Below are 18,430 nucleotides of genomic sequence, written 5' to 3' on the forward strand. Positions count from 1 at the left end.
TACGAAGTTGGACTTTTGGGGGCTTAATGGAGCGAGCTCCTAGCTGCATTCCTAAGTACAGAAAAGGAGTGGCTTGTTGAATTTTATCAGGAGCAATGTGGAGTCCTGCATTGGCAACAGTTAATTTTAAAGAGGTAAAACATTGAATTAATCCATCTTTAGTGGGGGCAGCAATCAGTATATAATCCATATAATGAAGAATGTAATTATTTTTAAAAATCTGTCGGATAGGTTGTAACACAGTACTGACAAACAACTTACAAATAGTAGGACTGTTAATCATTCCTTGAGGTAAAACTTTCCATTGATATCTAGTTGGAGGAGCAGAATTGTTAATGGATGGTATAATGAAAGCCAATTTTTCACAGTCTGACTTGTCTAAAGGAATATGAAAAAAAGTAGTCTTTATGGTCAATGATAATTACAGGCCATTCCTTAGGAATCATGGAAGGGGAGGGCACACTGGGTTGTAACGCCCCTATAGGTTTAATAACTGCATTAGCAGCTCTTAAATCTGTTACTATTCTCCATTTTCCTGACTTTTTTTGTACAACAAACACAGGTGAGTTCCACGGAGACAAGGAGAGCTCAATAGTGTTTGCTTGCAGTAAATCATTAACAATTTCCATTAAAGCCTCCAACTTGTGTTTGGAAAGTGGCCACCACTCTACCCAAACAGGTGACTCACACATCCATTGTGCAGGGGCAGAGGAAGAGAAGGAGACTGAGGGTGCTGGGATGCAGACTGGGGGGAAGCAGGATTCCAAGCCTCTGAAAGAAGGGGTCCCGGAGTGCCAAAAGAAACAGTAGGCTTAGAAGAGAGGAGAGTTTGAAAAGGACGAGAGGAATGAGAACAAGACCATTTAAATGAATGCCACATGTCCTCCTCTGGCAGAGGGGGAAATGGCTTAGTAGAAGAAGAGTTAACATATACAGGTTCCAAGATAGGAGGCAGAGGGAGGGGATCATCACCAGGTTTCTCCTCTTGGGGAGAAAACATGGAGAGATCAAATTCTTCCTCATCATCAGGAGGGCCAGTAGGGGGGTCAGCTACCCGAGGTAAAGGGAACGGTTCACCATCCATGTTAACTTCTGGCAGTTGAAGAGGATCACCAGACTGAAAAGGAAGTAAAGCAACACGAATAAGAGCCCAGTCAGTCCAAACAGAAATAGGAAGTAAAACACCATCTCTAATGAGTTGGTGGAGAGTGGTGGCAACTCTATCCCAGTCTAACAGATCCATAGAATCTTTGTCAGCAAACCAAGGACAATATTTTTCAATAGTCTGAAATAAGAGAATAAGGTTATTGGAATCAGCTTGATTCCACCCTGTTTAAGAAGAAGTTTAATAAAAGACAGATAAGCCTGGTGTTTAGACTGCGATTGTCCCATAATGACCCTGGAATATTACCGGTTGACAAATCCAAAAAGAGGGGAGAGTCAGAAAAAGCACACCCGGAGACCTTATCATCAAGTCTGAAGACTAGCCATCATGAACCCGCACTCAGAGTGCACTGAGCTGAGGAACAAAGAAGGCCACGTTGGGCACCAGATATTACGGGATCTGGCCAGCAGCCCACAATGCAATGGGGCTCCCTCTTTGTTCCCAGGTGGACTGGCAGGTCGAGAAATAATAGACACACACAAGATAGTGAAAGCTGGGTCCAGGGGGTCACCGCCTTCTGGTCCCGTAGTGCCAACAATGTGCTGGATATGTTAGCATTTATTATTAAGTTTAGTGAGGGCAGGGGTAGGTTTGTGAGGTATTTAGGGTCATTTGATTATGAGGTGAAATGGTCACATGGGGATGAAGTAATTATTTAACATAGCATCTGTATGCAGCAGTATATACAGATACAAATTTACAATATAGTGTGTGCATCAGTAATTTCTAACAGAGCCTTAAAATAAGAATATAGCCTTTCCATAACCTATGATTAGCAAGATATTAATCAGCAGTAACAGTTACAGCAAAAGCTGGTTACAAACAATTCATAGAAACAGGACATGAAGTTAGACAACCGGTTAGACCAGAATTTCTCAGAAGGGAGTATGCCTTAACCCTAAAGAGGCCTAGAAGAGCCGCAGCAAGATGAAGGCGTTTATAGCCCTATCTTATCCATATGGACAGGCGCCCCCATGCGTCTGTTTATAGGCTCTCCACGAGGGTCACATTCTATTCCCAGAGCTATGAACATCTGCTTTTCTGGGATAGGAATCTTGGTGATGTGAAACCTCCCTGACTGCAGGTCCATTCATAGGCTCTCTGCAGGCGGAAGCACATCACGCGCTGTTGGCCCATTCTGGCAGTCCAACCTGGGATTGTCGTTACACAATCCTGCATGCAATTTTGTATTTACAATAATCAGGAGCATTTCATCTTTTATTCTGTAGCAATAGTTTCAGGGGGTCTCCCTACAGCTGTGCAGAAGCTCTTTAATTAGATCCCATTTGTCTATTTTGGCTTTTTTTGCCATTGCTTTTGGTGTGTTAGTCATGAAGTCTTTGCCCATGCCTATGTCCTGAATGGTATTGCCTAGGTTTTCTTCTAGGGTTTTTATGGTTTTAGGTCTTACACTTAAGTCTTTAATCCATCTTGAGTTAATTTTTGTATAAGGCGTAAGGAAGGGATCCAGTTTATATATGTAAATATATTTAAATATATAATTTAAATATTATTCATAAATATACATAATATAAATTTAGGTGTTTATATAAATGTATATATTTAAATATATGTACATATAAAGAAAATTTGATATTTTATAATATGAAATATTTAATATTTAATTAAATATACTATATATATCATATATAAATGTATAACATTTTCTTTATCCAAATATTCATTGATGGATACTTAGGTTGATTCCTTACATTTGTAAATAGTGCTGCAATAAACATGAGTGCACGTGCCTTTTATATAATAATTTCTTTTCCTTTGAGTATGTACCCAGTAGTGGGATTGCTGGACCAACTGGTAGTTTCACTTTTAGTTCTTTGAGAAATCTCCATACTGTTTTTCATAGTGGTTGTATTAATTTACATTCTAGCAGCAGTATAAGCATTCTTTTTTCTCTGCATCCTTCCCAGGATCTATTATTCTTTGTCTTTTTAATAATAACTATTCCACAATTCTAACCAAAAAAGAAAAAAACTGGAGACATCATGTTACCTGACTTCAAATTAAACTGCAAGGCTACAACAACCAAAACAGCATAGTACTGGTACAAAAACAGACACCTAGACCAATGGAACAGAATAGAGAGCCCAGAAATAATACCACACACCTGCAACCATCTGATCTTCCACAGAGCTGACAAAAGCAAGCAATAGGGAAGGAACTCCCTATTCAGCAAATGGTGCTGGGATAACTGGCTTGCTTTTTGCAGGAGGTTGAAACTGGAACCCTAACTTTACACCACATACAAAAATCGACTCCAGATGGATTAAGACTTAAATGTGAAACCTAAAACTATAAAATCTGTGGAAGACAACTTAGACAATACTATTCTGAACACAAGACTTCACAAAGATTTTATGACAAAGACACCAGAAGCAACTGCAACAAAAGCAAAAACCGACAAATGGAATCCAATTAAACTAAAGCTTCTGAACAGGAAAAAAAAAAAAAAAAAAGAAACTATCAACAGGGTAAATAGTCAACCTACAGAATGGGAGAAAATATTTGCAAACTATCCATCTGACAAAGGTCTGATATCTAGAATCTATAATGAACTTAAATTAACAAGCAAAAAACAAACAACCCCATTAAAAAACAAAGGATATGAACAGACACTTTTCAAAAGAAGACATGCATGTGAACAAACAGCATATGAAAAAATGTTTATCACAGCAAATCAAAGCCACAATGAGATTCCATCTCACACCAGTCATAATGGTTATTATTAAAAAGTGAAAGAAAAAAAAAAAAGATGTTGGCAAGGCTGTGGAGAAAAGGGAACACTTATACACTGCTAGTGGAAATGTAAATTAGTTCAGCCGTTGTGGAAAGAGCAGTGTGGCAGTTCCTCAAAGAACTTAAAACAGAATTACTATTCAACCCAGCAAACACATTATTGGGTATGTACTCAAAAGAATAAAAATTGTTCTACCATAAAGACACATGCGTGCATATGTTCACTGTAGCACAATTCACAATCGCAGAGACATGGAATCAACCTAAATGCTCATCAATAGTAGCTGAATAAAGAAAATGTGGTACATATACACTATGAAATACTATGCAGTCATAAAAAAGAACAAGATCAAGTCCTCTGCAGCAACATGGATAGAGTTGGAGGCCATTATCTTGAGCAGGATAGAAAAGCAAATACCATATGTTCTCACTTATAAGTGGGAGTTAACAACAAGAACACATGGATCCTAGGAGAGGAGTAACAGACACTGGGGCTTACTTGAGAGTGGAGGGTGGAAGGAGGGAGAAAACCAGAAAAAATACCTATCAGGTACTATGCTTACTATCTGGATGACAAAATTATCTGTACACCAAACCCCCATGACACATAGTTTACTTACATGACAAACCTGCACATGGACCCCTGAATCCAAAATAAAAGTTAAAATGACAATAATAGCCATTCTACTGGTGTAATATATCTCATTGTAGTTTTAATTTGCATTTCTCTGATGATTAGTGATGCTGAACATTATTTCATACGCTTGTTGACCATCTGTATGTCTTCTTTTACAAAATGCCTGTTCAGAAAAAGAAATAATAAAAATTAGAGCTGAAATCAATGAAATTAAAAATAGAAAATCAACAGAGAAACTAAGCAAAAGCTACTTCTTTGAAAAGATCAATAAAATTGATAAGCCTCCAGCCAGGATAAGAAAAAAAAAAAGAGAAGGCATAAATTACTAACATCAGAAATGAAGGAGGTGACATCATGCAGATCCCATTGACATTAAAATGATAATAAAGAAATATTATGAACAATTCTATGCCCACATATTTGGGCATAGATGAAATGGACCAATTCCTTGAAAGATTTTGTATGCTAAGATTTAGACAAGCAGAAATAGACAATCTGGATAAGTTTATATGATTAAAAAAATTAAACCATTGGGAGGTTGAGGCGGGCGGATCACAAGGTCAGGAGATCGAGACCACCCTGGCTAACTACAGTGAAACCCCGTCTCTACTAAAAATACAAAAAATTAGCCAGGCGTGGTGGCAGGCACCTGTAGTCCCAGCTACTCGGGAGGCTGAGGCAGGAGAATGGCATGAACGCAGGAGGCGGAGCTTGCAGTGAGCCGAGATCACACCACTGCACTCCAGGCTGGGCAACAGAGCAAGACTCCATCTCAAAAAAAAAAAAAAAATTAAAACAGTTATTAACCTTCCAAAACAGAAAGCATCAGGCCCAGGTGGGTTCACCAGAGAATTCTACCAAACATTTAAGGAAGGAATTCTTAAATTCTCTGCAATGTCTTTCAGAAGATGGAAGCAGAATGAATACTATTTAACTCATTCTATGAGGCCAGACTCACCAAATTATCAACAACAGACAAAAACATTACCAGAAGAAAAAAAGCTAAGATTAAAATCTCTCATGAACAAAGAGGCAAAATTCCTCAGCAAAACACTAATCCAACAATGTGTAAAACAAATTATATATCATGACCAACTGGAATTTGTGCTAAGTATGCAGATTGATTGCAGGTAATTGAAAAATTCAATTAATATAATTCATCACATCAACAGACTAAAGAAGAACAATCACATGATCAGATCAAGACACAGAAAACACATTTCACAAAATCCAACATCTATTCATGACAAAAACTCTCAGTAAACTAGATGTAGCGGGGAACTTCCTCAACTTGAAAAAGAATATCTAGAAAAATATCTAGAAAAATAGCTAACATCATACTTAATGGTGATAAACCAGAACTTTTCCCACTAAGATTGGGAACAAGTCAGGGATGACTCTTCTTATCACTCCTTTTCAACATTGTGCTAGAAGTTCCAGCTAATGCAATAAGAAAAATAAAGGGGAAAAAAGTATACAGATTGGGAAGGAAGAAATAAAACTGTATTTGTCTTATGATGTCATGATTGTCCATGTAGAAAATCTGAAGAATCAACAAAAAAAAAAAAGCTTCTGGTACTAAAAAGTGATTTGAACAAGATTGTGGAACACAAGGTCAGTATACAAAAGTCCATCACTTTTCTATATGCCAGCAATGAACTAGTAGAATCTGAAATTAAAAATATAATATCATTTACTTAAGCAACTCCCACAATGAAATATTTGGTATAAATCTAACATGATATTATAAAATGTATATGAAAAAAACTACTAAACTCTGATGAATAAAGTGAAAGAACTAAATAAATGGGAAGGTATTCCAGGTTCATAATAGGAAGACTCAATACTGCCAAGATATCAGCTCTTCCCGATTTGATCTATAGATTCAATGCAATTCCAATCAAAATGCCAGCAAGTTATTTTATGGAAATTTACAAACTAGTTCTAAAGTTTACATGGAGAGGCAGGAGACCCAGAATAGCCAACACAATATTTAAGGAGAAGAGCAAAGTTGGAGGACTGACACTACCCAACCTCAAGTCTTACCATAAAGCTACAGTAATAAGACAATGTGGTGTTGGTGAAAGAATAAACCAATAGATCAATGGAAGAGAAGAGAAATCCGAGATATACACCCATATGAATACTGTCAATTCATTTTCAACAAAAAAGCATAGTTAATATAATTGGGAAAAATTAGTGTTGACAAGACACTGGAACAGTCAGACATCCACATTTAAAACAATAAATCTAGACATAAATCTTATTCCCTTCACACAATTAGGGAATTGTGAATTAGGGGTCAGTCTCCAGTGTAAATGCAAAAGTAAAAAACTTTTAAAAGTTAACATAGGAGAAAATCTAGATGACCATAAGAATGGCAATGACTTTAGATACAATACCAAAGGTTCAACCTATGAAAGATTGAATAAGCAGGGTGGCACCCAAGATGGCTGAATAGGAACAGCTCCAGCCTCCAGCTCCCCACGTGAGTGACGCAGAAGACAGGTGATTTCTGCATTTTCAACTGAGGTGCAGACCGACACATCACACCTCACACGACTGGGTACACCCGGAGACAAAGCTTCCAGAGCAAGAAGCAGACAGCAACACTCACTGTTCGGCAATATTCTATGTTCTGCAGCCTTCGCTGCTGATACCCGGGCAAACAGGGTCTGGAGTGGACATCAAGCAAACTCCAACAGACCTGCAGCTGAGAGTCCTGACTGTTAGAAGGAAAACTAACAAACAGAAAGAACACCTACACCAAAACCCCATCAGCATGTCACCATCATCAAAGACCAAAGGCAGATAAAAACACAAAGATGGGGAAAAAGCAGTGCAGAAAAGCTGGAAATTCAAAAAATCAGAGCGCATCTCCCCCTCCAAAGGAACACAGCTCACCACCAGCAATGGAACAAAGCTAGATAGAGAATGGCTCATGAGTTGAGAGAAGAAGTCTTCAGTCAATCAAACTTCTCAGAGCTAAAGGAGGAACTACGTAACCAGCGCAAAGAAACTAAAAACCTTGAAAAAAGAATGGATGAATGGGTAACTAGAATAATCAATGCAGAGTAGACCTTAAAAGAACTCATAGAGATGAAAGCCATGACATGAGAATTACGTGACAAATGCACAAGCTTCAGTAACTGACTCAATCAACTGGAAGAAAGATTATCAGTGATTGAAGATCAAATGAATGAAATGAAGCAAGAAGAGAAATGTAGAGAAAAAAGAGTAAAAAGAAATGAACAAAGTCTCCAAGAAATATGGGATTATGTGAAAAGACCAAATCTACATCTGACTGGTGTGCCTGAAAGTGATGGGGAAAATGGAACCAAGTTGGAAAACACTCTTCAGGATATCATCCAGGAGAACTTCCCCAACCTAGTAAAGCGGGCCAACATTCAAATTCAGGAAATACAGAGAATGCCACAAAGATACTCCTCGAGAAGAGCAACTCCAAGACACGTAATTGTCAGATTCACCAAAGCTGAAATGAAGGAAAAAATGTTTAGGGTAGCCAGAGAGAAAGGTCAGGTTACTCACAAAGTGAAGCCCATCAGACTAACAGCAGATCTCTCGGCAGAAACTCCACAAGCCGGAAGAGAGTGGGGGCCAATATTCAACATCCCTAAAGAAAAGATTTTTCAACCCAGAATTTCATAACCAGCCAAACTAAGTTTCATAACTGAAGGAGAAATAAAATCCTTTACAGACAAGCAAATGCTTAGAGATTTTGTCACCACCAGGCCTGCCCTACAAGAGATCCTGAAGGAAGCAATAAACATGGAAAGGAACAACCAGTACCAGCCATTGCAAAAACATGCCAAAATGTAAAGTCCATCGATGCTATGAAGAAACCGCATCAACTAACGAGAAAAATAATTAGCTAATATCATAATGACAGGATCAAGTTCACACATAAAAATATTAACCTTAAATGTAAATGGACTAAATGGTCCAATTAAAAGACACAGACTGGCCAATTGGATAAAGAGTCAAGACCCATCAGTTTGCTATATTCAGGAGACCCATCTCACATGACACACATAGGCTCAAAATAAAGGGATGGAGGAAGATCTACCAAGCAAATGGAAAACAAAAAAAAGCAGGGGTTGCAATCCTAGTCTCTGATAAAACAGACTTTAAACCATCAAAGATCAAAAGAGACAAAGAAGGCCATTACATAATGGTAAAGGGATGAATTCATCAGGAAGAGCTGACTATCCTAAATATACATGCACCCAATACAGGAGCACCCAGATTCATAAAGTAAGTCCTTAGAGACTTACAAAGAGACTTAGACTCCCATACAATAATAATGGGAGACTTTAACACCTCACTATCAACATTAGACAGATCAACGAAACAGAAAGTTAACAAGGATATCCAGGAATTGAACTCAACTGTGCGCCAAGCGGACCTAATAGACATCTACAGAACTCTCCACCCAAAATCAACAGAATATACATTCTTCTCAGCACCACATCGCACTTATTCCAAAATCAACCACATAGTTGGAAGTAAAGCACTCCTCAGCAAATGTAAAAGAACAGAAATTATAACAAACTGTCTCTCAGACCACAGTGCAATCAAACTAGAACTCAGGACTAAGAAACTCAATCAAAACCGCTCAACTACATGGAAACTGAACAACCTGCTCCTGAATGACTACTGGGTACATAATGAAATGAAGGCAGAAATAAAGATGTTCTTTGAAACCAGTAAGAACAAAGATACAACATACCAGAATCTCTGGGACATATTTAAAGCAGTGTGTAGAGGGAAATTTATAGCACTAAATGCCCACAAGAGAAAGCAGGAAAGATCTAAAATTGACACCCTAACATCACGTTTAAAAGAACCAGAGAAGCAAGAGGAAACACATTCAAAAGTTAGCAGAAGGCAAGAAATAACTAAGATCAGAGCAGAACTGAAGAAGATAGAGACACAAAAAACACTCCAAAAAATCAATGAATACAGGAGTTGCTTTTTGAAAAGATCAACAAAATTGATAGACCGCTAGCAAGACTAATAAAGAAGAAAAGAGAGAAGAATCAAATAGATGCAATAAAATATGATAAAGGGGATATCACCACCGATCCCACAGAAATACAAACTACCATCAGAGAATACCATAAACACGAGTACGTAAATAAACTAGAAAACCTAGAAGAAATGGATATTTTCCGGGACGCTTACACTCTCCCAAGACTAAACGAGGAAGAAGTTGAATCCCTGAATAGACCAATAGTAGGCTCTGAAATTGAGGCAATAATTAATAGCCTACCAACCAAAAAAAGTCCAGGACCAGATGGATTCACAGCCAAATTCTACCAGAGGTACAAGGAGGAGCTGGTACCATTCCTTCTGAAATTATTCCAATCAATAGAAAAAGAGAGAATCCTCCCTAACTCATTTTATGAGGCTAACATCATCCTGATACCAAAGCCTGGCAGAGACACAACAAAAAAAGAGAATTTTAGACCAATATCCCTGATGAACATCGATGCAAAAATCCTCAATAAAATACTGGCAAACCGAATCCAGCAACACATCAAAAAGCTTATCCACCATGATCAAGTGGGCTTCATCCCTGGGATGCAAGGCTGGTTCAACATACACAAATCAATAAACATAATCCAGCATATAAACAGAAGCAACCTACAGAATGGGAGAAAATTTTTGCAATCTACTCATCTGACAAAGGGCTAATATCCAGAACCTATAAAGAACTCAAACAAATTTACAAGAAAAAAACAACAACCCCATCAAAAAGTGGGCAAAGGATATGAACAGACAGTTCTCAAAAGAAGACATTCATACAGTCAACAGACACATGAAAAAATGTTCATCATCACTCGCCATCAGAGAAATGCAAATCAAAACCACAATGAGATACCATTTCACACCAGTTAGAATGGCAATCATTAAAAAATCAGGAAACAACAGGTGCTGGAGAGGATGTGGAGAAATAGGAACACTTTTACACTGTTGATGGGACTGTAAACTAGTTCAACCATTGTGGAAAACAGTGTGGCGATTCCTCAAGGATCTAGAACTAGACATACCATTTGACCCAGCCATCCCATTACTGGGGATATACCCAAAGGATTATAAGTCATGCTGCTTTAAAGACACATGCACATGTATGTTTATTGCGGCACTATTCACAATAGCAAAGACTTGGAATCAACCCAAATGTCCATCAGTGACAGACTGGATTAAGAAAATGTGGCACATATACACCATGGAATACTATGCAGCCATAAAAAAGGATGAGTTTGTATCCTTTGTATGGACATAGACGCAGTTGGAAACCATCATTCTCAGCAAACTATCACAAGAACAGAAAACCAAATACTGCATGTTCTCACTCATAGGTGGGAATTGAACAATGAGATCACTTGGACACAGGAAGGTGAACATCACACACCAGGTCCTATTGTGGGGAGGGGACGGGGGGAGGGATAGCATTAGGAGATATACCTAATGCAAATGACGAGTTAATGGGTTCGGCACACCAACATGGCTCATGTATACTTATGTAACAAACCTACACATTGTGCACATGTACCCTAGAACCTAAAGTATAATAACAAAAAAAAAAAAAAACAGAAGCAAAGACAAAAACCACATGATTATCTCAATAGATGCAGAAAAGGCCTTTGACAAAATTCAGCAGCCCTTCATGCTAAAAACTCTCAATAAATTCGGTATTAACGGAACATATCTTAAAATAGTAAGAGCTATTTATGACAAACCCACAGCCAATATCATACTGAATGGGCAAAAACTGGAAGCATTCCCTTTGAAAACTGGCACAAGACAGGGATGCCCTCTCTCACCACTCCTATTTAATGTAGTGTTGGAAGTTCTGGCCAGGGCAATCAGGCAAGAGAAAGAAATGAAAGGTATTCAGTTAGGAAAAAAAGAAGTCAAATTGTCCCTCTTTGCAGATGACATGATCATATATTTAGAAAACCCCACCGTTTCAGCCCAAAATCTCCTTAAGCTGATAAGCAACTTCAGCAAAGTCTCAGGATACAAAATCTATGTGCAAAAATCACAAGCACTCTTATACACCAGTAACAGACAAACAGAGAGCCAAATCATGAATAAATTATCATTCACAATAGCTTCAAAGAGAATAAAATACCTAGGAATCCAACTTACAAAGGATGTAAAGGACCTCTTTAAGGAGAACTACAAACCACTGCTCAGTGAAATAAAAGAGGACACAAACAAATGGAAGAACATTCCATGCTCATGGATGGGAAGAATCAATATTGTAAAAATGGCCATACTGCTGAAGGTAATTTATAGATTCAATGCCATCCCCATTAAGCTAACAATGACTTTCTTCACAGAATTGGAAAAAACTGCTTTAAAGTTCATATGGAACCAAAAAAGATCCCGCATTGCCAAGACAATCCTAAGCCAAAAGAACAAAGCTGGAGGCATCATGCTACCTGACTCCAAACTATACTACAAGGCTGCAGTAACCACAACAGCATGGTACTGGTACCAAAACAGAGATATAGATCAATGGAACAGAACGGAGCCCTCAGAAATAATACCACACATCTACAGTCATCTGATCTTTGACAAACCTGACAAAAACAAGAAATGGGGAAAGGATTCCCTATTTAATAAATGGTGCTGGGAAAATTGGCTAGCCATAAGTAGAAAGCTGAAACTGGACCCTTTCCTTACTCCTTATACGAAAATTAATTCAAGATGGATTAGAGACTTAAATGTTAGACCTAAAACCATAAAAACCCTAGAAGAAAACCTAGGAAATACCATTCAGGACATAGGCATGGGCAAGGACTTCATGTCTAAAACACCAAAAGCAATGGCAACAAAAGCCAAAATTAAAAGTGAGGTGCTTATTAAAAATACAGATTAGTAAGCCACAATCTGTAAGAAATAATGCTTTTCACCTTAAAGAGTCCTTTAGACAATTTCAAAAGGTAGCAGTTTGGGGAAGCATTGAACTAGATAATTTTGGAGATACCTCAGAGTTTTACAATTATAGGATTCTACACATTTTACAATCTCCATTAAATATATGTCTTTTGTAACTCCATATTTTGGCACTTAAGAACTTTGCACTAACTTTTGAAACTGTATCCCAAACTCTGTGGGAAGTTCCAAATGGCCTACCTGATTTCTCCAGGTCCCTGAGGCACACTTTCGCCTTGTCGTCGTTGACAAGTACTTTTTGATTCAGTCAAATTCTTGTCCTTTGCTCTGAATCTTGTGGCTGATTCTTCACTTTCTGCTCTGGTGTCAATTATGGTCATCTGTTAATTCCTACACACAAAATAATTAATCACATTAAGGCCCACGGAGTGAACTTTATTGGAGACTTTGGCGGGGGGAGGTTAGGGGAGTTCCTGCAGAGATACAAACAGCTTTGGAATGAGTACAAGGCAAACCTGTTCCAGGAGCCTTCAGCCAGAGACAAGTTACTCAGGCAGCCTCTCTCTCTGCCCTTCCTTCACGTATGGTGCCGATGGGAAAAAACACAGGTACCTGAGTGACCAGGGTGGAAGACACAAAGAGGTGAGTTTGACATGGATGGTGAGGCACAGACAGACGGTTGGGGAGGATCAATAATCCTAGGAGGAGAAGCAGAGCAGGTTGGAGGCCCTGAAATCTGCTGTTTGTGGAGTAGCTGACTGAGTAGGGGATTGGCTGGGAATTAGGCTGGAGACGTAGAGGCAGGGAGAAGTACATTTGTGTTCAGGAGCTTGTGTGATCAGGCAAATTGGATCACAGAGTGTTAGTTATATTAAATAATGTTAGGATTGAGCACAATTACTTTATTTAGAAAAGCCGCAGATTTGAGTAGAAGGACATCAAAAGGTGGAGGACAGCATTTGAGCCTCCACAGCAGAGTTCATATTCAGACAAGCAAATAGATACTTGGCTTTGTGAAAGCAAAGCTAAAAGCTCTGGTGAGCTTGTTGTATGTATTTGTGAACCCAAGAAACTTGAGATTTTTCCAAGTGTCTTCTCATTTGTTTGCTAGGCCAGTTCCCACTAAGGCAATTCCCTAAGTTACCGAGTACATGTTCTGACACTCAGAGTTTTTACTGAAGTCTCTTGTAATCCCCAAATTCCCTAGAAAAAAATGTATTTCTACAGTTCATGTGTCATTGACATAGAATATCCTCTTATTTAGTTTCTGAACCAGAAACTGAAAACATTAAACGGTTCCAAAATGTCCTTCTAACTCAGGAACAGGATGGGTGCCCTTATTCTTTCCTTCCAGATCCTAATATCCTAATGCTAACATTCAATATCTTAATGTCACTCCTAAAGTAGGACTTATCACTGATTCCATTTGTATTCTTGCCCCTCCCCATCCCATCCCAACTCCTACAAACACACACCACAGTACACAACTAGATTCTAAGACTCTTGAAGGCAGGGACAATGTCTTCTCGCTGTGGTTTCCCCAGAATCTTGTTCTCCTCCTGACTTTAGGTGATATATACCTATGTGACAAATGAATGGACAAATGAGCTGTGTTTGTGACTCTTCCAGGTGAGCATGGGACAACAAGGGAAGATGGGAGGCAATGAGGAGCATGTCCATGGTAAGAACTTGTGTCTGGAGGGCACGTATGCCCTCTGTGTTTGTGCCTGGATTGGGTACAGGGGTGGAGAATGACTCAAGGTTGAAGACAGCTAAGATATGTTTCTTTTGGGAGAAAATTCCTTTAGCTATCTTCTAAAAGATAGAGGGGTTGTGACCAGTAGGATATCACAGTGAAAGCCCTGGCACCATCTCTGCTCCTGGTCTGCTGTGTGATGTTGTGGAAAGTCTTTTGACTGCTCTGGCCTCAGTAAGAGAGCATAGTTGAGGCTCTGTCCTTTTCAACAGGGTGAGGACCAAGGGTATAGAGGATAGAGTAAACATGATTTACCAAAGAAAGTGTTGGAGAACAATGAGTAAGAGTTAAAATATTAGGAGAGCTCAAGGGAGAGAAAATGAGGGAGGGAGAAAGAGAGAAGAAAGGGAGACTGAGAGACAGAAGATGGGAAATGGAGACTGACTGATAATGACAAAGAGAGCACCTCTCTAACATGGTTCTGCTGTTGGATTTTACAAACTAAGATCCAAGTCAAGAAGGGGAGACGAACGGGGATTCACATGCATCATTTCCTCTCAATGACCGACTTACATGGTGATGTAAGAGCGGAGTGATGACAGAGCCCAGTGAGGGCACTTAGTTGGGAGAGAGATGACATCCTGACTGAACAGGAAAAGGGGGGGTGGAATAAATCCCAATCATTTATTTCACATCCCACCTTAAAAGAAATGTCTCTGCCTACCTTCCATTTTGGCGGGGCACTACTTATTCAAATGATAAAGGACTCACTTGGTCAGGAAGCCGGCACTGCAGGACAGCCTGTGGATCAGGGGCATCATGAGTAGTTCAGTGTATGACGGGCTCTGTATGCAACATCCCACTTAATTCTCAAAGGAATCTTTAAGGTAGGTTAAACAGTTATTATCTGCATTTTTCAATATGAGGAAACTGAGGATAGCAGAGGTAAAGTCAAGTCAGAAGTAATTACTGAGAAGAGCTATATATGGAAAGAAGTGACGTTTGCCATACACTACAAAATAGTTAACTTGGAAATATTGTGTGGTACTAGGATGGGTAATGAGTCATGCTAGACTCTGTGACAGAAATGAACAAACTTTGAAATTTACCAAGACAAGTGATACAAGAAGATTTTGGAAGGGTATATTTGGAGAGCACCTCAGGGATTATCAAAATTCAACCCCCTTCATTTAAAATGTGACAAAAGTGAAAATCAGAGATTTTCCTGTACATGGACTTCAGACAGCAGCAGGGCAGATGCCACCATTCAGGTGTTCTACCTTCCAGGTATGGGCAGCTCTTAACACCCTGTAGGTGCCTCTCTCCTAATCAGAATCAGAATCAGAAGTCAATTAGTGACTTTTGAATGGGACTAAGAAAATTCAGGAGCACTGGCTTTGTAATTTCCTTGCCCCTGTTAATACAACGGCAAAGGCTGGTATGGCCCAGTTGATTAGGAATAAAGTGTTAGGCTTTGATCTCTGGGGTGGGATGGTAGATTCCACTCTGTCTGCCACTGGCCTAGATAACTTTAGACCTTGAAGTCCCCAGAGCCCCTGCAGAGAATAATGCCAGCCCTCAAATGCCCAGATCCGGATGGGCAGGGACAGAGATTTCAAAAGAAGTTGATCTTAGAGAAGTGAAAACCAATATATTGTCTCACTCTCTTAGGCTCTGTATACAAGGCTGACCTAAAAACAGTTGCCTTGTATCAGCTCAGTTTCCCAGAGATTGGCTCAAAATCACAGACAGGGGCCTTAGAAATGGCACCAAGATCTGAATTTTAGTCAGGAGACCCCCAGATCACATTCCTTATCTACCACCCAAGCTGACATGGTCTCTTATTCCCAGCCCTCTGAAAGCAACGACTCAGATTCACTAAAGATGTTCCACGTGCCAGCCACTCTGCTCAGCATGTATGCGGATTAGCTCATATAACCCTCTCAAGAACCCTCTGAGGAACCATGGATATTATTACTCCCATTTTACAGAAGAAGGAAATTAAGGCTCAGGGAGATTAAATAACTTCCCACAGCTACCCGGTTAGCCAGTGCAGAGGCGGTGGTTCAAACCCAGGGGCTGAGCTGACTCTAGCCCCCACTCAGATCCTACTCCCACTTCCAAAGGGTGGTTTCTGGAAGACTTGTTAGAGAGCCCACCACAGTTGCAGTTGTCCAGAGTGGGAAGGCCAATGCGAAAGCAGGGGAAATAAATCCCTGTGCAGCCTGCATGTGTGCAGATGACCAGAGAGAGCTACTGTCAGATGAGGTAATGGCCTGAAACTATAAAGGGTTCCCCCTGGAGAAAAGTTCCTCAAGCTCTGGGACATCAACAGGGGCATGTGGTGAAGCCAAAGGGGACAGGACTGGATGAGTAAGGACCACCCGGGACGGTAAATCTCTCATTAGATCACCTCAGTGAAGGTTTGCTTTAAAAAGTGAAAGTCGAACGCACTCTTCTCCTTGATTCAGAAGGCATCCAAGAGATCCATTTACCTAGGTATGCTGGCTTAGGTTTGAAAGCTTACAAATAATTTATTCTCGCAGGTTCAGCAGAGGACACCCAGTCCCGGCAGGAGCCCACGCTGAGGCTCATCCTTGTTGGGAGAACAGGGGCCGGAAAGAGCGCCACTGGGAACAGCATCCTGGGCAAGAGACGGTTCCTCTCCAGGCTGGGGGCCACATCTGTGACCAGGGCCTGCACCACGGCCAGCCGCAGGTGGGACAAGTGGCATGTGGAAGTAGTGGACACTCTGGACATTTTCAGCTCCGAAGTGCCTAAGACAGACCCCGGCTGTGAGGAGAGAGGTCGCTGCTACCTGCTCTCGGCCCCCGGGCCCCACGCGCTGCTCCTGGTGACCCAGCTGGGCCGGTTCACCGCCCAGGACCAGCAAGCGGTGAGGCAGGTGAGGGACATGTTCGGGGAGGACGTCCTGAAATGGACTGTCATCGTCTTCACCAGGAAGGAGGACCTGGCGGGGGGCTCCCTGCAGGATTACGTGGGCAGCACAGAGAACCGGGCCCTGCGCAAGCTGGTGGCCAAGTGCGGGGGCCAGGTCTGTGCCTTTGACAACCGGGCCACTGGCCGGGAGCAGGAGGTTCAGGCGGAGCAGCTTCTGGGGCTGGTGGAGGGCCTGGTGCGGGAGCACGAGGGCGCCCACTACTCCAACGAGTTGTACGAGCTGGCGCATCTCCTGCGCTGGGCAGGCCCGGAGGAGCGGCTCCGGAGGGTGGTGGAGGGCGTGGCCGCCCGCATGCGGAGGAGGCCGTGGGGCGCCTGGCTGCGGGCCGGGTTGTGGGCGTGGCCGAAGCCGCTCTGGAGCTGGAGGCTGGGCCTGGCCCTGCTGCTGGGGGGCGCACTCCTGTTCTGCGTGCTGCTCCACAGGCGCTGGTCGGCGGCCTTTGCTGAGGTCAGATCTGACTGACAGATTGTAAACGTGGCTCTGACCCCTCAGCTGATAATCGCATTCATCTTCCTCACTTGGTGTTCAGAGCTCACAGACTCTCCTCTCCTCCCTCACCTCGCCTTAATCCACCACCGTGAGAGTTCTGCCGAGACCCATCTCCCACCAAAACCGTCTCATACCACCCAGCCTCCCTAAGCATTCTCACTACTGAAGCCAAAGACCACTGTTGCTTTGCCTCTTCTCCAGTGGCCTTGGCTGTCTTTCCCTGCACTGAGTTTTCTTCTCTCCAGAGAACAGATGAGGGGTGCTTGTCCCCAATTCCCTGCAGTCCCCACAGGACCACAAGCAAGAACCATCCCAACGCAGAGCTTCAGTCCTTTGCACCCTTGTTTATTCGAATGCAATTTATTTCCATAAATAAATATACTGCATGATCATATTGTGTCAAAGGAAATCAGTCTTTGTGGATGTTTGCTTATCTGTCTTACATGCCCCCTGAAAAAAGACATGACTCTGTCATCCTTACCAGCAAAAACATGCACAGAAACACACACACACACACACACACAAACATACATTCTTGTGTGTAACCATAAAAGAAAGTATGTTGGTGTAAATTTGCCATCTGCACCAGTTGGGGAGTGTCTCCCCATGCATCCCCACTCAGACCCCTCAACAGTTGAATGCAGATGATTCTGCAAGTCCAAGGAGAATATAACTAGAGGCTCAATTCCCAGGGTTTATTGAGGGCTTGCACAAAGCTTACTTCAAGGAGGCTTATATACTCACAGAGTAAGTTATGCAAGATGAATTAGTTCTTGAGATCTGTTCAACTCAAAG

At 41.1% G+C, this 18,430-nt stretch overlaps 1 protein-coding gene across 2 annotated transcripts in view; it reads left to right on the forward strand.

Annotated features, from left to right (window-relative positions):
* LOC105475002 (GTPase IMAP family member 1-like) overlaps nt 1-17,958 on the forward strand; it is a 35,362-nt gene extending 17,404 nt beyond the window's left edge. For both annotated transcript variants that reach the window (XM_024790671.2, XM_071094250.1), the window contains exons 2-3: nt 14,118-14,169; nt 16,731-17,958. In XM_024790671.2, the coding sequence (XP_024646439.2) occupies nt 14,124-14,169; nt 16,731-17,608 (924 nt within the window). In that variant the 5' untranslated portion in view covers nt 14,118-14,123 and the 3' untranslated portion in view covers nt 17,609-17,958. The remainder of the gene's footprint in view (nt 1-14,117; nt 14,170-16,730) is intronic.
* The last annotated feature ends 472 nt before the right edge of the window (nt 17,959-18,430 follow it).

The sequence above is a fragment of the Macaca nemestrina genome, chromosome 4, assembly GCF_043159975.1.
Source record: "Macaca nemestrina isolate mMacNem1 chromosome 4, mMacNem.hap1, whole genome shotgun sequence".
In the NCBI taxonomy this organism is placed as follows: domain Eukaryota; kingdom Metazoa; phylum Chordata; class Mammalia; order Primates; family Cercopithecidae; genus Macaca; species Macaca nemestrina.